Source organism: Sorex fumeus, unplaced genomic scaffold (genome assembly GCF_029834395.1).
Source record: "Sorex fumeus unplaced genomic scaffold, SorFum_2.1 ptg000039l, whole genome shotgun sequence".
In the NCBI taxonomy this organism is placed as follows: Eukaryota; Metazoa; Chordata; class Mammalia; order Eulipotyphla; family Soricidae; genus Sorex; species Sorex fumeus.
This window is the reverse complement of record NW_026606096.1, coordinates 15,495,953-15,519,965: the sequence shown is the minus strand read 5'-3', so window position 1 is coordinate 15,519,965 and position 24,013 is coordinate 15,495,953. Positions and strand designations below refer to the sequence as shown.

Below are 24,013 nucleotides of genomic sequence, written 5' to 3'. Positions count from 1 at the left end.
GGAAGGAGACAGGAAACCAAACTGCCCTTTCCTCAGTGTGGAGAGATCATCCCCACCTATCATTGCCTCCGCCCCCGCCTCCTGCAAATGCATAGTTTCTCTAAAGGGCTCAATGGCTCTATCCTAATTCATGGGAAAATATGGGCCACTAATCACTCTTCTTGTTCCCACCTGAAACACTTTGAAAGAGGTCATCCAAAAAAAGGAGACTTTAAAGGATTTCAAATACATATATGAAAACTATTGGAACTCAGACAGGAAATTTTATAGACTAGAAGGGCTGGAGCGATAGCACAGCGGGTAGGGCGTTCGCCTTACAAGCGGCCAACATGGCCGACCCGAGTTCGATTCCTCTGCCCCTCTCGGAGAGCCCGGCAAGCTACTGAGAGTATTCGATATGCCAGACACAGTAACAACAAAGTCTCCAATGGAGACGTTACTGGGCCCGCTCAAGCAAATCGAGTATAAGAAAGGAGGCATTGAAAGAGTTATGCTTGGAATATCATGTTTCACTCAAATGAGAGAAAGAATCTGGAGTTCCGAACTCCTTTGACGATCAAGAATAAAGGGCACTGTCTCATTTGCCAAGGCGTCAAAAATCAGAAGGTCTGGGCACGCACATAATGAGATTTGGAGATGACCGCTGGACTAGAGCCGGTTTACTGACTGGATTCTACGGGACTTCTTCATTAAGACCCTAAATGATTGGTTTGAGGCTCTTTGTGTTCCTAGAACGAACAGACACCATTGGGCTACGCTAGCACGCGACAGGGAGAAATGGAGACGTTACTGGCACCCGCTGGAGCAAATTGACCATTAATCGGAAGTCAAGTGATCAAGTCTAAGAAAGAAACAACAGAAAACACAAGCAACTGAATAAAAAACGCCTTTATTGGAAATGTGGTATACAAAGGAGAAGCCTGTCTGCCATCCCAGGCAGCAGGGAAGGGCATGTGCTTCAAGCCCAGTGTAACCAGGACAACTTATTTCCACAGTGAGGAATTTCCTGAAAAGTCACCGGTTTTTGTGAGGGTGAGAGGTGAGCACACATGGTTGAGCTACAGAAAAATAAATTTATATAATCCTGCATGGGACATAACAAAAGAAGTCTTAAGACCATCTCCAGGTAGTACATCTGAACACTCAGGGCTGGGATCTACAGCCCACCCATACCACCATCCCACCAAAAAAAAAAAAAAAGGAACAAGAGGCAATATACAGAGAAAAAAACAATGCTATTCTTCCCTGAAAGTGAAATGAATACTTTTCAAAAAAATCATGCCAGATTCGATGACAACTGAATTAAATAAGACACAGTGATCATTGCAAAATCCACAACCTACTCTATAAAGTAATTACAGGAGGAAAACAGAAACAGGGATCAAGCTCCTACGTCCTCCCCACGCCCACGGAGAGAGGGGTGCAGTCACGCCCCACGCGGAAATAGGGCTTGAACTCTTGAGCAAAGGGCTCGGTGAACGAGTGCAGGTGAGACCTGTCGGAGGCGGCGTTGTAGAAGGAAAGCTGGCCCAGCTCCCAGTCCAGGTAAACGCCGATGGCCGGGGGCTGGTCCCTGAGAGCCAGAGGCACAGCCCACGCGCCCACGGCCAGGTAGACGCGGTACTGCGGCTGCAGCGTCCAGCATCTCTTGGGAGCCGCCAGGGGACGCGAGGCCTGGACCGAAGGGGCGACACTGCACACGCCCACGGCCCACTCGGGCTTGGCGCCCACCTGCATCTCCCAGTAGTGGCGTCCAGAGGCGAAGCCCTCCCGGCCCAGGACCACCAGCTCGGCGGCATCTTCCGGTGGCCCAGGATCCCCAGCAAGGTTGGGATTTTTCCTCACCCAGGTCACAGACTTTTTATCTTTAGACACGCGCAGGCTGGGGTGGGACGTGTCGGGGTCCAGGCTGATGCTCTCTCGGAATCTCCGGATGATGCTTTTGAGCGCTGAGCACAGAGGAGGGAGGCTGTAGGCCACCGGCCTGAAGCACAGGGGCTGCACTGCCGGGGCCTGCAGGCCCGCCCAGCGCTGCTGCAGGCCCCTCACGCCCCTCAGCACCACCTCCTCGGACATCACACTCCGCTCCGCCACCTCCCGTCTGAGGTCTTTCAGCGCCCAGATGTGGTCCGAGTAGGCCTCCAGGTTGGCCCTGAGCTGCTGCTGCAGGCGTTTCTCCTCTTCTGACAGCCTTCGGAGAGCTGCCTCTTGCTCACTCTCCACAAACTGGGTGAGTTGCTCAAACTCCGAGGCCAGCTGACTCAAGCATTCTGGCCTCCTCGGTCAGTTGAAGGATCTTTCTATCATGGGTGACTTCTAGCTTCTGCACCTTTGCCAACCGCTTTTCCAGTGACTTGATGTACTTGAGCCTTTGTCTGTGATAGGATGTGGCCTCCTCCACAGAACACTGAAGATCAAGACACCGGGCACACAGGGGACACAGCAGCGCCTGGTCGTCCTCGCAGAAGAGGCTCATCCCCTGCCTGTGGTCTTCATGCCTGTGCTCCTCTCCCCGTGCCATCTTGCTGCTCCCGGAGCTGTGCAGGCGCTTGGCCAGGTCCACCAGCCTGCCCAGCTGGGCGTTGGCACTGATACGCATCTCCTGGCGGGCCAGCTGGCACACAGGACAAGGGAATGTGTCCTGCAGGTCCTTCCATGACATGCGGATGCAGGAGTCGCAGAAGTTGTGGCCACAGTCGGTGGTGACGGGGTCATTGAGGTAGTCCAGGCAGACTGGACAGAAGCATTTTGACTGCATTTTGGCCAGGATTGCTGACACCTCCACCATCCTCAGGTGTGGGAAGGGCAGGACTGGGATAGCGTGGGCTGTCTGAATGTGGGACTCCTCAGGTGGTTTCCTGTCAAAATAAGTTACACCTTCAGACCTCTATCGTATACTCAATGTCTTTCTCAGTGAGGATCCTTCTCTGATGACTTATCATACTGCCTGATCCACTGTTGTCCAGTGACTCAAGTCACAAGGAGCAGCCCGTCATGAATAAATGTGGATATGAAGAGAAGTCGAGCTCACCAACTCTCTTGGCCAGCAATATCTCCAGCTTTAAAACAGCTGATATGTTCTGAGGAAGAGAAGACCCTCCCAAGGAAGTAGGAGAATGAGCTTTCCAGGGCCCTGCTCACCGTCCTCAAGGCAACCAGATTCTCCTTCTTCATAATCACTCAAAGATGCCAACTCTGTAAGGCTTCATGGAATAGAACCCTGAATATTTAGTGATAATCCCCAGCTGTGACCAAAGTCCTGGAGATGGGGAAATGACTCAACGTAATCCAGGAAGATAGGTGCTAAAGTATAGTACTTCATATAAGCAAACAGATATCAGATCGTCTATGAAGTATTTCCTCCAATAAAAATAGTGTTCTCATAGAACAGACACTAGGAATGGAAATTATGCTCTCCCTCTGCCTCCCATAAACCCACAGTCCTTATTGGTTATTTCCTGGATCAGTGACCCGGGTCTGGCTGAGTCCTTGGTAGTGTTGAGCTGACTCTCCCTGAAGGACTGTGGAAGTCGGCCTGGCGCTGTCCTGTGATTGACCTGCGTTTTTATATTCTGTTGGATCGGTGGGGCTTTAGAGAAAAGACCAGTCAGAACGAAGGGAGCTGCATTAATCCTGATAGGATACTCTGAAATAAGGGATTAAGTAGTACTAGCCAGGTGGAAGGGGTAGGCCACTAATCCTGAAAATCCAATCTCCACAGTGAATTTCCTACCTTTATCCTTCTCATGTTTTTTTTTTTTTTGCTTTTTGGGTCACACCTGGTGATGCACAGGGGTTACTCCTCTCTCTCAGCCCTCAGGAATTACCCCTGGCTGTGCTCAGGGGACCATATAGGATTCTGGAAATTGAACCCGGGTCAGCCGCGTGCAAGGCAAACGCCCTTCCTGCCATGCTATCACTGCAGCTCCACCTTCTCATGTTTCTTAATCCCATACTGGTTGAGAAAGAAATAGTAGTACCATGCTGTGTTTCAAGTTCAATCTTCCTTTCTGAAAGTGCAACTGAATTTTTAAGTTTCTACTTCTCAACTGAGATTCAATTCCATTGCATATGGTCCCCCAAGCACTGCTACGAGTGACCCCTGAGCACAGAGCGTTGAGTAACACCAGGTACAGCTAAAATCAGAACAAATGTTGCACATTCTCAGAATCTTTAGGCTCCCTGGAAGGCTTGGAATTATTTTTCTTCTAACAGGCAAACAAATAAATAAAACTTTCTGGCTTTGTTCAAGCTACGGGATGCATGATGGTTGGCATGTCAAAGTTTTCTCCTATATCATCCACAGAACTGTGAATGTCTCTGTCTTGACCTCAAAATTTTCTTGATCTTTTCCTAATCACTGTGGATTGGTGGGGCGTTAAAGGAAATCCCCACCATGTTCTGGTTCTGTTATTATTTGCTTTTTTACAGGACATACCTGGGGAAAGAGAGGTCAAAAGAAGCAAGAGAAAATATCTTTCAGTGGTTTGATAACCTGTTAAAAAGCTTTTCTTATAAAACCTGGAGCGATAGGACAGTGGGTAGGGCATTTGCCTTGCACGGGGCCGACCCAAGTTCGATTCCCAGCATCCCATATGTGCCCATATCTCTCAAGTCTCTACTTCAAGATTTTAATAGGCACTAACTCAAACGCTTGGGCTTTTAATATCCTGAGAACTCATCTTTAGTCATGGTTGGCCGGAAGATGATGATAAAGTCTGACATAAGAGCACAATGCCTGGAGACCTCCAAAATTGGTGTGGAGTACAAGCAGGTATGTAGAAGACCATGAGAGAAACACTTAAAGAGACTTCAAAGGAGGCCTTTATTCTTAAGCAAGAATCACTGTCATGAGTACTTGTGTTATAGAAATCAGATGGGCCTACACCAGAATTGGTAGAAGTTGGCCAAAGAAGCACAATCAGCACAGTTGAACGTGCCAACTGCCTGGACACACATATGCCTTCAAGGTCCCAGTGCTGGTCCTCCAGAGTTCAGCCTTTCTGCGTGGTGCCAGCTTTCGTCAAGCCAGTCAGGGGGAATCTATGCCCAAATTATTTTGAAGCATCAATGATGATGAAGTCACCTATCTTTTTTGGAGGAATGGGGTGCAGTGAAAGAAAGTAAAAAAATATTTTTTCTTTTATTTTTTTAAAATTGAATTACCAAAACTTACAAAATGACAGTCATTTGAGATTGAGTTTCAGGCATATATTGTTCCAACAATGCCTTCACCAGTGCTCACTACCTTCCACCAATCTCTCTGATTTTCCTCCCACCCCCAGCCTGCTTCTGTGTCAGGTACATTTCCCTCCCTCCATTGAAGGACAAAAATCTTTATTCATCTGTGTATGGTGTGGTTGCTTGGATATCAAAGATTTTGGGTGGAAGTGATAGCCTCCATTTTTGTGTTCAAAATTATTAGGAAGGCATTAGTGTTAATATGTTACAGTTGCTTAACTGAAGCAAAATTATAAAGTGATTCCTTTACAACTGTTAACCACCAAAAGGAAAACTGAAGGTCAGATGCAGCAGTCTTTTGAAAATTAATACAAAGTCTTTTAAAAAAACACACAACAGATCACACAGAAAGAACCCGGGGTTAGTGTGTAGTACAAGGACTAATGCCATGCTAGAGAACCTCTCTTTATTTTGCCCCATTTCATGTTTTCCTCCTCATGGCAGTAAGACCCAGGGCTGGCCCTTCATCTTGAGGACTGGACTTACGATTCTGGGGACAGATCTTTCTTCTGGGGCTGTTAAATGATTATCAACACCTGCTACTCCTTAAACACCCCATAAGTAAGTGGGGGAGGGGGCTTTTCCTGCTTTTTGCTCCTATGAAACTGGCCTCTTCCCTGTCACATTTCTTGCCCTCCTGCAAACTAGAGGAGCTGCAGATAGGGGACTCTGGTTTGGGGGCTTGTCTAGAACAACTGGAGAGCAGAATAGGGACTGACTCTGGCTTGTGGGGGTGAGGGGCGCTTACCAGTTCATGCAAGTCCCGGATGCGTAGCTTACAGAATCTTAGGTCAGGCCTACTAGGGCAGGAGATGAAATGAGCACATCCAGGTTGTCTGGGTCCCCAACCATTGGGAAAGAGAGAAAGCAAACTGGAGCCTGGCACAGGTTGGGGTGGGTGGAGATGGGGGCTACTGGGCCGTGGAGGATCCTGGAGAGAAATCTGATACAGGGCCTTGAGTAGGAAGTCATTCCTATCTGTGTCCGCAGGTTTCTCTAGTTCCCTATCTTGTTCCTTTGTGAGTGCAGGAATGATCAGAATAGGTATCCCCAAGTAAATGAGTTCATCGAAAAGCAAGTAGCTAAGATGTTGGTGGTTACTGGTTTATATGAGAGGAGGGTCACTGTCACTGTCCTACCATTGTTCATCGATTTTCTCGAGCAGGCTCAGTAACGTCTCAATCTTGAGACTTTGCTGTTATTTTGTTTGTCATATTGAATACGTCACGGGTAGCTTGCCAGGCTTTGCGGTGCCAGTGAGATATTATTGGTAGCCTGCCAGGTTCTCGGGGAGGGGCAGAGGAATCAAACTTGGCTCAGCCAGGCCAGCTGCACACAAGGAAAATGCCCTACCGCTGTGCTATCGCTCCAGCCTTTGAGAAGGGGGTAGCACAACTCAAGATTTTCTATCCCTAAGCAGGTAGGGTGTTTGCCTTGCATGAGGCCGACCTGGCCGACCCAAGTTCAATTCCTCCACCCCTGTCGGAGAGCCTGGGAAGCTACCAAGAGTATCTTGTGCTCAAGGCAAAGCCTGGCAAGCTACCTGTGATGTATCCAGTATGGCAAACACAGTAACAAGTGTCAAAATTGAGACATTACTGGGCCCGCTGGAGCAAATCGATGGAAAATGGGAGAAGAGTGACGTGAAGCTTTTCTCCTCTCCAAAAATCCTGCTAAGTAGTCCAGGAAGGTTTGGCTCAAGGGGAAGAAAAAAATGTGAGCCCTATAGAATTTCAGTAGGCAGACAACAAATATGAACCAGGAACTTATAAATCTTCTAAACTTTATTTATAAACCTTATAAACAGTCTTTCTAAAAATAATCACTCAAACACACTCAAACACAAATAATTTTCATAGTAGTTCACCATTCCTTTGTGGTCAAACATATTGAAATTGATTTTGAAGAGGGTCCAATAGCAAAATATGGCATCAGTTTCCCTGTGAATTTATCAGTGATTTTACACAAATATAATCTGTTATTCAAACGATAAATGGAAAGTTCTCCCAGTTCATAGTCTAGAAATACACCAAATTGCATACCTGGGTCTGCTTGTTTAATGTCCATGTCCTGTTCTGTGTTCTTTGCAGTCTGTAAAAATGCCCAATAGCCATTTTCAGGGGTTGGTAGTATCCCAGAATTTCCGCAGAATGATTTTTTACAAACACCTATGGACCATTCACCAACCCCTGTGACTTCTACTTGCCAAAAATGCCTGCCCCCATCAAAGCCCTCACAGCTGAGCACAGCTGGGTAAGGAGTAAATGTCTGGGAGTTGTCAAGAAATTGCGGTAGACTTGTTGTAGATATACTTTTCCTGTCTTTGGAGATAATCAGACTTGGATGTGCAGTTTCAGGATCAAGTGTCAAATCTACCTGGAACTTGCTGATCATTGTGTGCAGACCAAAATAATGTGGAGGGAGGGCTAAACTCTCTGTCTTGAGTTTATACAAAAAGACTGCTGGGAGGGTTAAGTCTTTGTGCCGACTTTGAATACTTTTGATGCTGGATAGCAACTCTAGGTTGGGCAGCAAATACTTTTTTCTTGCGTCACTTAGAAGATTTTTATGTGTGTCCATGTGACTTGAAATATAGCTTTTGTTTTCGGTGAATTTATCCTTCTCTTTGTTCTCTTCCTTAATTAATCTGGCATCACTTGCAAAATGTTCCCTTCTCAAGAAAAAAATGAATTCTTTAAATTCAGAATCTAATTCTGTCTTCTGACTCTCTTCAAGACTCTCTTCAAGAAATTTTGAAATTTGTTTCTTACAATCCATTTCAGTGGTTTCAATCTTCCTCTTCAGAAGCTCCATGTAGCTTCTGAGCTTCTTTCTTTGACTTGCTGCAGCTCTCTCAGCAGGGAGGAGGTAGTGATCCTGGTGGTCATGGGCGGTCCTGCACTGGGGACACAAGAGCTCAGAATCCTCCTCACAGAACATGTCCAAGACCTCCTGGTGCTTCTCACATAGTTTCTGTTCCTGCCGTTTCCTTTTATTCCCTCTGATGGGGAGCTGATTAACGATGTCAGTGATGTGACACAATTGGTTGTTTCTCTTCAAGTTCCTGTCAGGGCAGTGGTGGAGGCAGACAGGACAGGGGAAGATGTCCTGTAGGTCAACCCAGCGCTGTTGAATGCAGGAGACACAGAAGTTGTGGCCACAGGCTAGAGTCACTGGGTCTCTCAGGTAATCTAGACAGAGAGGGCAGCTGGCTTCTGATTGGCGTTCGGCCAGGGAAGCGGAAAAAGCCATTCTTGGAAGAAGGATGTCTGGAAATAAGTCTTTTAAAATATAAGTATTCTGAAGATAGATCTTTTAGAATGATTTTTTTTCTTTTCTTTTTGACTTTTTCTTTTTGTTTGTTTTGGGCAAACCCAGCAATGCTCAGGGGTTACTTTTGGCTCTGCACTCAGGAATTACTCCTGGCAGTGCTGGGGGACCACATGGGATGCTGGGGGTCGGCTGTATGCAAGGTAAATGCTCTATCCGCTGTACTATCACTCTGGCCCTGGAATATAAGTCTTCTGAAGATAAGTCTCTCAGAATATAGTTCAATCCTACAGTAACCGAGCTGTAAGAAGAAAATATATGCTCAATTACTCACTTTCCCTAAGTAAACTGAACACTTTTTCCAATTTTCTTGCAAGCTCTAACAAATACACATTTAATTCATTTTTCTCATACAAATGCACTTATTCTGACAGAAAAAGTAACATAAGACAATTTAGCTTTGAGCATCTAATTGCTACGAGACTTCCTTTTAATAATAACAATAATAATAATAATAATAACCTGGAGCGATAGCACAGCAGGTAGGGCGTCTGCCTTGCACGCAGCCAACATGGCCGACCCGAGTTCGATTCCTCCGCCCCTCTCGGAGAGCCCGGCAAGCTACCGAGAGTATTCAATATGCCAGACACAGTAACAACAAAGTCTCCAATGGAGACGTTACTGGGCCCGCTCGAGCAAATCGATGATCAACGGGAGGGCCTTTACCTTTTACCTTTAATAACCTTTACATAGGACCCACAAGAAATTGGAGTTAGCTCAGAAGTGTTCATAGAATGCTTTTAAAAAGCATCTTTGAGTGTCTGGAGCAATAGCACAGCGGGTAGGGTGTTTGCCTTGCATATAGCCGACGTGGGTTCAATTCCCAGCATCCCATATGGTCCCCCGAGCACTGCCAAGAGCAAGTCCTGAGTACATGAGCCAGGAGTAACCCCTGTGCATTGCCTGGTGTGACCCAAAAAGCAAAAAATTAAAAATTAAAAAAATATAAAAAGCATCTTGGACCTTAGAGATTGGTGAATGTAGGCAGATTCTGGGGAGAATGCAGTCAGTGATGTGTAAGAGAGAGGTCTAGCCCTGACTGTCACCCTATGGCCCTAACCAAAATGAATTCCTCTCCATTTGAAGTTTGATATGGGGTCTAAGAAGCAGGAACCATGAGTGGAAAGAACGTAGAGTGAAAACAATAATAGGAGGTTAGAGATATTTGGATTAATCCCTGAAGTAACATTGTAGACTCAGAAATTTTGATAACTCAGGTATTTGAAATGTAGGGAAGAAAAAGATAAGAAATCTCAGACATTTGAAATGTAGGGGAAAAGACAGAAAAGAGTAAGATAAAATTTGATTTGGTTAGAAGAGGGGCTCGACTCGACTCCAATTCAAGTAGGCTTGGAGGTCTCGGCCCCGGAACCCGCGTGGCTTTGTCCCTCTGCCAGTACCTTCATGTGTGCGGAGAGTGGTCTCAGCATGGTGGTGGCTGGTCCTGGAGGTCTTCGGCTGCTGGAGCCCCGGTCGGGGCGGGGAGGAAAGCTCGACCCGCTTCCCTCCAAGGGGTCCCGGCAAGGGACACCCAGGCGCGGGGGCAAATATTTCCTTATTATTTCTTATTACCTCATTCCTACTTTGTACAAACTTGCAGGCTATCGAATGTAGCCTGCCCACAGGGCAGAGTCTGGCAAACTCCCCGTGGCCTACCAAATATGCCAAATACCAGTAACAATGATGGGTCTCATTCTCCTAAAGAGCCGTGAATATAATCTCAGGGCTAGGATGAAAGAGACGTTACTGGGGCCTGCTCGAGGCAATCGACGATTAACAGGATGATGAAATGAAAAATGAAATGAGAAGAGGGGCAACACAATAATGGTGAGCTCTAATATATTACTAGACAGCATTTTAGGCAGATGAAACAAAACTATTATGATAACCACAACAAATCCTCCAATACAAATGTAACTCCAGCTTTCTATTTCTCAGCCTTTTCAAGCAAAACTCAGACCACACATTAGTTCATGCGTAAATTCTAATTTTTTTGATAATTAATGGATAGAACCCGTTTTAATGTCAATAAATCATAATAAAGTAAAAGTAAAAGTAAAGGCCCTCCGTTGAACATCGATTTGCTCGAGCGGGCCCAGTAACGTCTCCATTGGAGACTTTGTTGTTACTGTGTCTGGCATATCGAATACTCTCGGTAGCTTGCCGGGCTCTCTGAGAGGGGCGGAGGAATTGAACTCGGGTCGGCCATGTTGGCTGCATGCAAGGCAAACACCCTACCCGTTGTGCTATCGCTCCAGACACTCAAAGATGTTTTTTAAAAGCATTCTATGAACACTTCTGAGCTAACTCCAATTTCTTGTGGGTCCTATGGAAAGGTTATTATTATTATTGTTATTATTGTTCCACTTCCAATCCCTTTTTGGTTCCTGACCTGTGACAACTTAACATTACTTTCAGTCTCTTCTGACCAGATTAGCACCCCCACCCGTACCACCCAACCTTATTGTACAAGACCCATCTGTGAATCCATACAGACCATCTCCCATAACTATAATCCCTTGATCAATCCACTTCCAAGGTGATCACGTCTTCCTGCTTACCTTGAACAGTTCAAGGATCTTTGCTCTGCGTTTCTTCAGGGCTGGTCTCTGACAGATCTCTTCGAAGACAATAGGACACCAGGCTGATAGCAGTTTGTGCTCTTCTGTTGTGAGCAGGGCATTTATAGGCAACTAGGTGGGTCTAGGACATTGTTGACACTCTTTAAGGTGTGGCGGATCCTCCCCCAGGTAGGAGGACAGAACCAACAGGAGCTAAAAGGATATTCTGTGTTTCTGATTAGTGGTGAGGCACAGAGGAATCTCTCAGGATTGAACCAGTACCGGGTGTCGTTGTGCTGTGCTAAAATGCATGTTTTCATTTGCACTGAATTCCATTGCTAAGGAAGAAAGTGAAATCTGAAAGTCTATGTCAGGATGTTCATTTTGCCCCCATTGAATTATTAATTGGACACAGCTTTTATCTCTCTTCATAATCAGCAGTTTCCTGTTGCCTAGAGGTCTTTGAAAAATTGCTTTCCATCTAATAGGTGAAAGATATTAGTTGATTTAAAAATAATCTCACCAAGGGCTGAGGAAATAGTACAATGGGTAGGGAGCTTACCTTGCACACTGCCACCCAGGTTTTGTTCCTGGCATCCCGTATGGTTGCCAAACACTACCAGGAGTAATTCATGAGTGCAGAGACAGGATTAAACTCTGAACATCACTGGGTGTGGCCCCAAAACCAGAATAAATAGATTAATAAATTAAAGAACTTCAGCTGCTATACTAAAAATCCTGATTTTCTAGTCTCTACATCTTTGATAGCCATTTTGCTGAAGAGCAAATTTAGAAATCTCTGGAAGACTTTTTGAGTTCTCTCTTTTATAAAGTTTAAGAAATGAATCCAACGGCAAGACCAGGAATCAGTTTGAATTTTTGGGAGGCCACACCCAGCAAAGCTCAGGCGTTACTACTGGCTCTTGGGCTCAGGAATCACTTCTGGAGAAGCCTTGGGATCCATGTTCAAGAGAAGTGTGTTGGAACACTGTACTGTATCTCCAGCCCCTCAGTTTTCATTTCTATGTCAGCAAGAGTCCCTTGGCCCTTTTTGCCTAACATTTCTCTCTGCTTCCGCCTATTCAGCTTCCGCATGGTGGCTCCATTGTTTCATAAAAAAAAAAAAAAAAATGCTATGTCAGTTTCTGCACACAGTAACATAGGAGAGAATTAAAATTTATACTTTGAATATTTGGATGGAGCAATAGCATAGCGGGTAGCACGTTTGCCTTGCATGCAGCCAACATCACTGACCTGAGTTCGATTCCTCTCTCCCTCTCAGAGAGCCTAGCAAGCTCCCGAGAGTATCTCGCCCGCACAGCAGAGCCTGGCAAGCTGCACGCGCACAGTAACAACAAAGTCTCCAATGGAGACGTTGGGCCTGCTCAAGCAAATCGAGGAACAACTGGAGGGCCTTTACCTTTACCTTTACCTATATACAGTAACAAGTCTCACAATGGAGACGTTGCTGGGCCCACTCGAGCAAATCGATGAACAATGGAAGAACAGTGACAGTGATATTGTACTCAGGATGATGTTAGTATAAACATGAACGTTAAAGGTGCCTATAGTGTGGGCTCAGAAGGAGATGAGGAATACACTATTTGAAACTAATTTGGTCCCCTGAGTGATCCTTGCTTAGGCATGAAGTTGGAAGTCAGCCCTAACCTGCTTGTGAAAAAACAAACCAAAACAAAACAAAACAAAAAAACAGAAAGCATAATGGAAAGAAAAAAAAAAGTGTTTTCTAACTAACCTCATTATATGCATGTATATGCAATATGAATAAAATAATATTAGATATAAAACCCTCAAAACATACAAAATAGGCAATCACAGTTCCACCACACAGAATTAAAGATAGGGTGTACTGTCTATTCAGATTTTTTGTCTATGTGGAAATGTCAGCCACTAGTTAAATATCATACTTACATATTCTTCCAAAAAATTGGAAATCTTTTATCATTCTTCCTTTCATAAAAGAAATGTTTTTGGTATCATTAAAATTAGTCAACATTGATTCTGTAACATCAAAATTGATGAAAGTCAAATCTTCCAACCTCACAGATAATGTATTATATAATAACAATTGTGAACTTTTGCAATGCTTTCAGAATACTTTACTGTTGCACAGAAGACCTGAATTATCTTTTACATTTTAAAAATTTTTTGTTTTATTTACAACAAATAAAGGTAAAGGCCCTCCCGTTGATCGTCGATTTGCTCGAGCGGGCCCAGTAACGTCTCCATTGGAGACTTTGTTGTTACTGTGTTTGGCATATCAAATACTCTCGGTAGCTTGCCGGTCTCTCCGAGAGGGGCAGAGGAATCGAACTCGGGTCGGCCATGTTGGTAGCACAGCGGGTAGGGCGTTCGCCTTACAAGCGGCCAACGGGAGGGCCTTTACCTTTACCTTTTACCGTGATTTAAAAAAGTCATTCTTAGTTGAGTTTCAGGAATACAGTGTTCCAACAACCAATCCCATCACCAATGTCAACTTCCCTCAATCAATATTCACAGCTTTCCTCCAGCTGCTATAAAGCTAAGAAAAAATGGTTATCAATATCTATGCTAAATGATTATATCCAGCACTGATAAGTATATATATATATGTATATATTTATTAATACTTAGATTCAAGAACTGTAACAGTAGTTTCCTTTCAAATCTATGTAACGGGCTGGAGTGGTGGTAAGGTGCTTGCCTTCCATGTTGCTGACCCAAGTTTGATCCTGTCACCCACTATGGTCTCCTGCCTGAGCCTGCAAGGAATAATCCCTGAGTGCAGATCCAGGACTAAGCTACATAGTAAGGAATTTGTTTTAATACAGCCAATTAGGGCTGGAGTGATAGCACAGCAGGTAGGGTGTTTGCCTTGCATGCAGCTAACATGGTCAACCCAAGTTTGATTCCTCCGCCTCTCTCGGAGAGCCTGGCAAGCTACTGAGAGTATCTGGCCTGCACGGCAAGCCTGGCAAGCTACCTGTGACGTATTCGATATGCCAAAAACAGTAACAGCAAGTCTCACGACTTGTTGTGAGATGTTACTGGTGCCCGCTCGAGCAAATCTATGAACAACAGGAGGACAGTGCTGTAGTACTACAGCCTAATGGGGTTTGATCCCCAGCATCACAAAGGGTCTGGAAGTCACGTTTGAGTATAAGCCAGAAGTAAGCCCTGAGCACAGCTGCATCTGGATTTAAAAATAAATAAGTAAAAAATAAAACACTTACCACCACCAGTGGGCTGGAGCGATAGCACAGCGGTAGGGCATTTGCCTTATGCGCAGCTGGCCTGACTGACCCCGGTTCGATTCCTCTGCCCCTTTCGGAGAGCCTGGCAAGCTACCAAAAGTATCTCGCTCTCACAGCAAAGCCTGGAAAGCTACCCATAACTTATTCAATATGCCAAACACAGTAACAACAAAGTCTCAAAATGGAGACGTTACTGGGCCCGCTCGGAAAATTGAGGAACAACGGTAGGACAGTGACAGTGATGCCACCAGTAATGACCCCAACACTACATTCCAAATATTCTTTCTAGTCACCTTAGATCCTAAGTCTTCACATAGTCCAGACATGTATGGTACCACTGTATTACTTCCGAGGCCCACATTTATGTGTTTTTCTACTTCCTGCTTAGAAATCTGGTCTTAAACTCTAGATCTATAATGGTCACTTGACATTTTCACCCAAAGAGTCAAAGGAAGAGCAGCAAGTTTACATGCTCCCCAGAACCCAGTTCATTGACACTTGTAGCACTGTAGTACTGTCCTCCAATTGTTCATTGAATTGCTCGAGCAGGCACCAGTAATGTCTCCATTTTGGGACTTTTTGTTACTGTTCTTGGCATACAGAATACGCCACAGGGGAGCTTGCCAGCCACTGCCATGTGGGTGGGATACTCTTGGTAGCTTGCCTGGCTCTCCGAGAGCAGCGTAGGACTCAAAACCGGGTCAGCTGCGTGCAAGGCAAATGCCCTACCTGCTGTGCTATCGATCCGGCCCGAAATTCTATGCTAGACTTTATAAATCCTAATTTGTGGACAGTCACAAATTTGTCATTCTCTCTATGATTCAAGAAAATCAGCTGAAAGGAAAAGGGAGAATTTGAACTGTGGACACTAGCTAATTAGGGATTTATTACACACTTAACCTATCTTTGTGGAACCGGTGCTCTTTTTATGCTTTAGAGTTACATACTGAGGTACTCAGAAATGTGACTGACATTAGAAGAGGGAGAAGACTGTGTTTGAGATGGAAACATTTGTAACCATTTACATGAGGGTCATTCTACTTTTGTGTATATTTTAACTTTACCTTAAACCAGAAATTTTGTTGTTGTTTTTGAATCACAGCTGGCTATGCTCAGGGCTTATTCCAGGCTCTGCGCTGTGGGATCAATACACATGGCAGGATTGGGGAACCATACAGGGTGTCAGGGATCAACCCAGGCAAGCCAAGCACCAAACCAAACTTCATGCAAGTCAAGCACGAAGCTCTACGGTACCCCCATCCCCCACCCCTCCAATTTCTAATTTAGGAGCACATAAAACCCAATTTAACCACCTAATGCTGGCAACTTGGATTAGGTTTCTGAATTAAGATGATTATTTGTTTCGGGTTTTTTTTGGGGGGGGAAGGGAAGCATACTTGCACGCAAAGCTTGTGCTTTAGCCCATTATTACATTTTTCTCTCCAGTCCCAGAATAAGCCAATTATTTTTTTTTAAACTTCAAATAGTTTTTTATTTTTCACCATATAGGTAATAGAGACCTTAAAACACTGTAAGATTCACAAACTTTAAAAGTAAAAAACCCAATAAGTGTTAAATTGGTATGAATGTTTTAAAATGAACACTAATTGCTTATTTTAAATTTTTGAGTAAATTTATAATCTTTTATAATGTAACCATAATGTATCTTTTGGTTTCCTAATATTATTTAATTAAAAATCCAGAGAGAAAGAAAATAATTGGCCTACTTCTGAGGGATATTTTCCCTATATACTAGTTAAAAAATAATTTGGTATTGTATATAAGAATTTATATTTCTTATCCTGGTTTTATAGTAGCTTTAATACATAGAGGTTAGAAAATAGGCTAGGTGAAATGTAGTCTTCAAATACTTCATACACATGCATTTTGTCCATAGGTGATAACGTCCTATTTCAATTATTTCATTGGGATCATTTTATTACGTTATCTCATGACATTTTCTTTTTTTTTTTAATTTTTATTAGTGAAACACCATGTGGTACAGCTGTAGACTTACAAAGTTTTGTGCTTGGATTTCAATTATACGATGGTCAAATACCCATTCCTCCATCAGTGCCTATTTTCCACCACAACGGGTCCCAGTATCCCTCCCACCCCCCCATCCCCCCATCCCACCCTTCCTCTGTGGCAGGGTATTCCCTTTTGTTCTCTCTTTCCTTCTGGGTGCTGTGGTTTGCAAAAGAGGCATTGAGTGGCAATCATGTCGGGTCTATAGTCTACTTTCAGCATGCATCTCCCATCCTGGGAGGATCCTCTCAACACCCTTTATTTGATGCTCCCTTCTCTATCTGAGCTCCCTCTCCCCCTAGTATGTGTAGCTGGCCTCCAAGCCATGGCGCAAACATCCTAGTACTAATCCTGGCCACTCCTGGGTGTTAGTCTCCTATTTTATTAGAATAAACCAATTCTTAACGGGATTGGGCACTGTGACTCAATGGGAAAGCATATGCTTTGCATGTTTAATCCCCAGCACCTTTTTTTTTTAGAGATCAAAAGAGCAAGCAAGATTTTTATGTCTACTCTACTTCTGAGGTATTATTGTCCACTATATATATATATATATATATATATATAAGATCTTCCTGTTAAACTGATAATTGAAGAGTCAGGGAAAAACCCTTTCTCCTGTCTTACCTCCTAGTAAAGGGAATCAAAACCACTACTTGCTTTCCTTCCTGTCAGTCCTTCACTCTTGTTCAGAAATCCCCAGCATTTACATACTGCTCCAGGCCCTTCTCTAGGGCAGGGGAGTGCCTAGATGGTTAGCTACATCTAACCAGGATCATTCCACCCCAAGTGCTAGGCTAGCTTCCTGCTATCTATCAGAAGACTTCTCTCTGCCTCCAGCATTTCCTTTCCTTCTCACTGTCCCTTTCCAACCAAAACACTGCTTATAGCCTGAGAGACAGGAGAGGGGTTAAGGCATTTGTCCTGCATGTGGCCAACCGTGGTTGTATCTCTTGCACTATACCACCAGGAATGATCCCCGAGCATGGAGCCAGGAGTAAGCCATGAGCACAACCAGGTGTGCACCCTCCCTGCCGCAAAAAAAAAAAAAAAAAGTAAGACCACCCCACCTGAAAATTTTGCAGTGAGCTTCTGTTGTTGTTGGAAACAACAAAAATGTTCAACTACAGATGACTGGATTAAGAAATTGTGGTATATTTACACAATGGAATACTACATAGCTCAAAGAAAGAACAAAATCATACAATTTGCAACAACATGGATAGAAATAGAGGATTTCATGCTGAGTGAAGTCAATCAGAGGGAAAAAGAATTGATACAGATAGATCTCAGGTGTGGGGCTTAAAGATATACAGAAAAGTGGTAAAAAAGGGCCTAAGGCAACACAACTAAAAAATTAATCCACAAAGTTCAGTGTTGGTGGGGGTTTGAAATGGAAGGGTGCTGGGGTTCTTTGGAGGAGGGGGTGGGTACACTGTATCGGAATTATGTGCATGAGAATCCATCTTTAACATATTGTAATTTACAATCAATTTAAAAAAGTTAAAAAAGAAATTCCCTTGGGAAATCATCACTTTAAAGAATTAACTGATCACCCCAGGCACACAGCCTGCAACCCACCCTTTCTAAAACTGTGCTCCCTGTTCCCTTTTCTTTTTGGTTTTTGGACCACACCCAGCTGTGCTCAGTAATTGCCTGGCAGTGTTGAGGGACCCTATGTGTAAATAGAGATTGAACCTCTGCTGACAGTGTTCGAAACAAGAAATTTTATCTGATACACTATTTTTTTATTGACCCTCCTCAACCCTACACACATTTTTCTTTCTTTTTTTTTTTAATTAGTGAAACACCATGAACTACAGCTGTAGACTTACAAACTTTCCTGCTTGGGTTTCAGTTATACAATGATCAGTACCCATCCTTCCACCAGTGCCCATTCTCCACCACCAATGATCCCAGTAGCCCACCCCCCTCCCCCGAACCCCACCCTGCCTCTGTGGTAGGGCATTCCCTTTTGCTCACTTTCCTCAAGGGTGTTGTAGTTTGCAATAGAGGTATTGAGCAGCCATTGTGTTCAGGCTATAGTCTGCTTTCAGCATGCATCACTTCAATACAATTTTCTTTTGAGGATCTGAAAAGACAGCTCAAAGCATTGAGCACATGCTTTGCATGCAGGAGGTCAAGGTTCAACCACAGGTACCCCATGCTTCCTCAAACACTGAGCACAAAGCTAGAAGTGACACTCTTTTGAGCACCAGTTGGTGTGGTCCAAATTCCCAAATAAATAAATAAATAAAAATCTCTTGTTTTAACCTTTCAGGCAAAAGAGCTATTTTAAGAACATTGTTGCCCATAAAGTTTGGTGTGAATGAGATATCCAGTAATCCTGGATTTTCCAGGCCCACAAAAAATTGAATACAAGAAAGAAAAGTTGCCAAGAAGTAACAGTTTATTGAGAGTAGAGACAGGAAGGATGCTTGAATGGGAGGGCCATCAGAGAGAGCACAATGGGAAGGTTGGTGACTCAGTTTCATAGATTCTCTTCCTAGTAGTCCTAGCTTGGACCACTACTTTATGGTAGATGGTAGTTGCCCGACTGAATTAGGGTATCTTCGGATTTCCAGATTGAATTTTGAGAAAAATGTCAGATATTTCACTAATCTGTTATGTGGCCATGGCCATATTTTACTTTGGAAGTCACGTCTTTAATATTTGAGTGTACGCTCACTTACACTCGTGTTCAACCGCTCATCCTAGATCTCTTAATGGCAATAAAGGTCTATTTCCTGATGTATCCTGTCATCCATGCAAAACTCAAGCTTATCATATCTTTTTTTTTCTTTTTGGGTCACACCCAGCGATGCACAGGGGCTACTCCTGGCTTGCACTCAGGAATTACCCATGGTGGTGCTCAGGGGAACATATGGGATGCTGGGAATCCAATCTGAGTCTGCCCCGTGCAAGTCAAACGCCCTAACCTTTATGCTACTGCTCCAGCCACAAAGGTTATCATATCTTGTTCATTGGCTTTTATCCCTATTAAAAACTCCTGGGTCAGGAGGTGGCTCAAAGGGCTGCAGAGATGCTTTCATTTGGGAGACTATTTGGTTCTATCCTAGCAAGTGGAGGGTAAAAAAGCACAGAGGGGTGTGACCCCCAAACAAAACAGAACAAGTCTAAACCGAAATTCTCAAGGTTGCAAGTCCTTGGGGCAGCAAGATTATTGCCTACTGATCAGTCTCAACAAAGAGTTTTTCATCTTTTATACATCCAGACCCTCCCCGTTGAGATGCAAACCAAACCAATAACTTTTAAGTTCGACCTGTGCTGATTTCTTGAGTCTTAAAGATGTTTTAACCTCTGGTTTATTCAACTAAGTAAAATTTTACTGTGACAGTTTCTCAGAAGATTTCAGAGAGCCAGAGCGGGGCAGAATTTACTGGGTCTGGCAGTTCTGTCTATTAAGATGTGAAGAGTTCCTTGCTGGAAATGTACCTCTTTCATTCCAAAATGTAATCCTTCAGTGTATGAAATGAGGGTGTGGCAATGTAATTTTGAAAAATTCACCTTCAGGGGATTCAAAGAAAAACAAACAAAAAAAATAAACAGAAAAAAAAAGAGAGACACAGACAGAGGAAGGAAGGAAGGAAGGAAGGAAGGAAGGAAGGAAGGAAGGAAGGAAGGAAGAGAAAGATCCAACCCAACCTTCAACCTTCCTTTTAATCCCAAATTGCTCACGGGGCTGAAAAATAGGAAGAAACCTAAAAACTGCACCTCAAGAGATTGAATGCAATTAACAACAAAATGATAGCAGAGGGGAAAATGCCTCTAGGTGTGCCAGGATCCCTTCCCTCCCTCACTGGCTGGTAGGGTGGGTCATTGACTCACCCCTTTCTGGAGTTACAGCCAATCGTGGTCCAGACTGTGTCATGGGCTTATAGCTCTAGGGTGGGTCATTGACTCACCCTTTTCCGGAGTTACAGCCAATCGTGGTCCAGACTGTGTCATGGGCTTATAGCTCTCGCATATTTAGTCTCCTGGGATTTTGATTTCAGATCCACCTCTGGACCTGGATCTGAGGTTCCTGCTGCTTCTTGCCGGACAGGGGCTGCACCGACCCTTCTTGCAGGTCCACTGTGGTGAGTGTTCTTGGGTGTGCTGGAGCTAGCTTCACGTTGATCCCGCTGGGTCTCTTGTGTCAGGGGTGGCTCTTGGGAGCATTAGGTCGGGGTGCTGGGTACCTTAATTAAGCAAGATTTTGATCTGATCCAGAATGTGGGGAGTTGTTATTGAAACGAAACTCAGGCTTAGTGAGGTCTCTTGAAGAGATGGTAGAGGTGCAAACTGGAACATGATTTTGAGTTGGACAGATCTGAGGGTAGGCGTGTTAAGGATGAAGAGAGAGCCAATGTGAGCCCATGTCTGGAGTAATAATACAGTGAACTGAGTACTATCAGTGAACAGAGCACACAGTCAACATGGGTTCTATACCCCGAACCTCTTATGGCCTCCCATCTCTGATTATATGGTCAAGAGTAAGCCCTGGACAGAGCAGGAAGTGTCCCCAAAACAAGACAGTCTGGAGATATTGGTACACATGGGCTTGAAAAGATTAGACTCAATGAGGCAGGGAGGCGGGGCGGGGAGGCGGGGCGGGAGACAGGGGTGGGGGGTGGGGGTAGGAGATAGGGCATGGGCCTGTGGTGATAGGTAAGAAGGAAGAGTGTGGCACACAAAGTAGCCCCCATGTGGACCTTTGAGATACCCCTCCCCCCAATCTCGCATGTTGGCTATGTCCAGGGTCAGTTTATGCTATTATTAATGCTCACAAAAATCTGAGTGATGGTTTCAGCTTGATAGATGAGCAGTCTGTGGTGGGTCCTTTGGGGTGTAAGTTCTCTACCCCAGGCTCTCTTTCTTTCCTTAATTCTTTGCTGAAATGCTTTTTAATCATTTGCCCGGGTGAAAAAAAATAAGCAAGATGGAGGCCATTTCCACTTCAGGCATTTGACAATCTATTATGGGTATGGGAAGGTCCCACCAAAATATTGTAATAAGGGCAAAGTCACATCGCAGGCTCCGCGTATTAGATGGACAGTTGTGTGAGGTTAAAAAAGGTCTCGGTGTTTTATGTTTACAGAAAATATTTAAGTTTACATTTTCTCAAAAATGGTCATTTTCCGAGTTCTGCAAGCCGGCTCTTACATACAGCACTGGAGGGACCAACAGCTAGATATTCTAAGGGCGGGGTTGGTGGACTATGTCAGGAGCTGGACCCAAATGATCTGCACTGGTGGTACTAGGCGAGCTCAGAACTGTCAGACCCACATAGTTAGACCTGGTGTTCGGGGTTCTCCCAGCCCCAGCACAGCTAGGAGTCCTGCACTGTCCATCCCTAGATCCTAGGCAGAGAAAATGCAGGAGGTGATAGTACAGTGGGCAGGGCAGCTGACCCCAGGGTGGGTATGACCTTCAGAGCACCACCAATTGTTTAGGTTTTCTTTTTTGTTTTTCTAATTTTGCATGGTTTTGGACCACACCTGGAAGTCTTTGGGTCTGACTCCTAGTTCTGTGCTCAGGCATCATTTCTCGTAGGGCTCTGGGGACCCTATGGGATGCTGGAGATAGAATCTGGTCAGGTTTGCTGCATACAAGGCAAGCACCCTACTCGCTGTATTGTCTCTCTGGCTCCACACCACAAATTGTGACCCTCAAACTATCAAAAATGTGTGAAGTAAATTGCTACAATCATGAATATCTTATGTATTTTTAAAAAGAATTTCCACTCAACAATCTTAGTGTTTGTATTCGATTCTTATGTGAACATTTTAATACTTCAGTACTTATTGAATGGTATTTTAACATAATGTTTTTCTTACTCTTTAGGAGGACTTAGGAGGATTTAGTCTTGGACTTGAGGCTATTTTCCTGAATAAGAAAGCCATCATTCACATCATCCAGTGCTAAGGCCAGCAGCTCAGCTGACACTGTCCAGTATTCCATCGACTATATATAGCCTGTGGGAGTATTTTTGACAACAAACGTTCTAAAGGTAACGGGCTAAAGGATAAACAGATGTGTAGAGGCTGCCATTAACATGTCCATCCAGTTAAACTGAAAACTGGTCATTTCGCGATATCTATAGGAGGATATTCACTGTTCACTGGGTTTTGTCTTCTAGAGAGCAAAAGGTCATACCACCTTCCCACTTTGGTCTTTATATCAGTGGAGATGGAGACGGCCCTGGAAGACCTCCAAGCCGGAGCTAGCTGTTTCCTCTGTAACGACTACTTGAAGAACCCAGTGACCATTAACTGTGGCCACAACTTCTGTTTCTCTTGCATCAACAAGTTCTGGGAGGACCTAAAGGATATTTTTCCCTGCCCTATTTGTCGAATGTGCTTTCCAGGAAAGAAATTCAGGAGGAACACCCAACTGGGTAATTTGACTGAAGCTGCTAAGCTGCTCCAGAAAAGAAGAAGCAAGAGGAGGAAGCAGAAAGAAAAGGTTGTTTGTAAAAAGCATAATCTAGTGTTGGCCTTTTTCTGCCAGCAAGACCTGGAGGTTTTATGCTCACAGTGCAGCTTCTCCTCCGACCACAAGAAACATCACATCTGGCCTGTCGAGAGGGCTGCTCCCTATTATAAGAAAAGATTGGAGCAGTGCATTGAGTCATGGAAGAAAAAAGTGAGACGACTAGAAAAAGTCAGGATTATACAAACCAGAAGAGCCTTGGAGTTGAAAAAACAGGTAGAACATGCAAGAGACGAAATAGAGTCTGAATGTGAGCGGCTTAAATTCTGTCTTCAAAATGAGCGAGAAACTCTTCTTCAGCAGTTAGAAGAGGAGGAAATGGCTTTTGAGACCAAACTGCGTGAAACCCGAACACAGTGTTCCGAGTATACCTCGACATTAAAACGTCTGTTACAGGGCATAAAGAGCAAATCAGCCCTGGCATTACTGACAGACGTTAACTGGATCTATCATGCCTATCAAAACTTAAAGTCCCCTGAGCCTTTTTCACTCCAGTTAAAGGAATACAGTTACCATTTGCCACCCCAGTATTCTGGTCTAAACAGAGTCATTGAGCGATTTGAGGTAGATGTGTTTCTAGATCCAGAAACAGCACATCATGATCTGACTGTCTCAGAAGATAGGAAAACGGTTCGATATGGAAGAACACGGCAAAAGTCAACTCATAGCCCATGGAGATTCTACCTCTTCCCAGCTGTTCTGGGTTCCAAGGGTTATAATGCTGGCAGGCACTACTGGCAGGTGGAAGTGAAGGACAAAGTTGGGTGGATTGTGGGTGTCTGTAAAGAGACTTTTCTCGGGAGGAATCAAGCACCGAATCAAGCTTTTTCAGTACAAGATGGATTATGGGGTATTGGACGACGGGATGTGGATGATTATGTTGCGTTAGGGCCTCAAAAAATCGATCTCTTCCCAGTCGTAATGCCTACAAAGATTGGTATTTTTTTAGACTGTGATTTGGGTGAAGTTTCCTTTTACAATTTGAGTGACAAATCTCATCTGTATACCTTTAAAGTTTGTTTTCTGGATGCAGTTTGGCCTTATTTCTATACTGGAACTGACCCCCAACCTCTGAGGATATGTCCAGCAAGAGATTCTGAATAA

General features: G+C 44.2%; 1 protein-coding gene and 1 pseudogene across 1 annotated transcript; one reads left to right on the top strand and one right to left on the bottom strand.

Annotated features, from left to right (window-relative positions):
- Positions 1-1,389: 1,389 nt before the first annotated feature.
- On the bottom strand, positions 1,390-2,788 carry LOC130028168 (tripartite motif-containing protein 75-like). The gene is made up of 2 exons (XM_056118876.1): positions 2,330-2,788; positions 1,390-2,226 (listed from the first exon to the last, which is right to left on the bottom strand). Exons 1-2 carry the CDS (start codon positions 2,786-2,788, stop codon positions 1,390-1,392), a joined length of 1,296 nt encoding a protein of 431 aa, XP_055974851.1.
- A 1,902-nt stretch (positions 2,789-4,690) lies between these two features.
- On the top strand, positions 4,691-24,013 carry LOC130028167 (tripartite motif-containing protein 60-like; annotated as a pseudogene).

Excerpts from the sequence above, each read along its gene's own strand:
- LOC130028168 (XM_056118876.1), bottom strand. The coding sequence starts at position 2,788 with ATGGTGGAGGTGTCAGCAATCCTGGCCAAAATGCAGTCAAAATGCTTC. Across the intron at positions 2,227-2,329 it reads TGGAAAAGCGGTTGGCAAAG|TTTGTGGAGAGTGAGCAAGA; the intron begins GTGCAGAAGCTA and ends CAACTCACCCAG.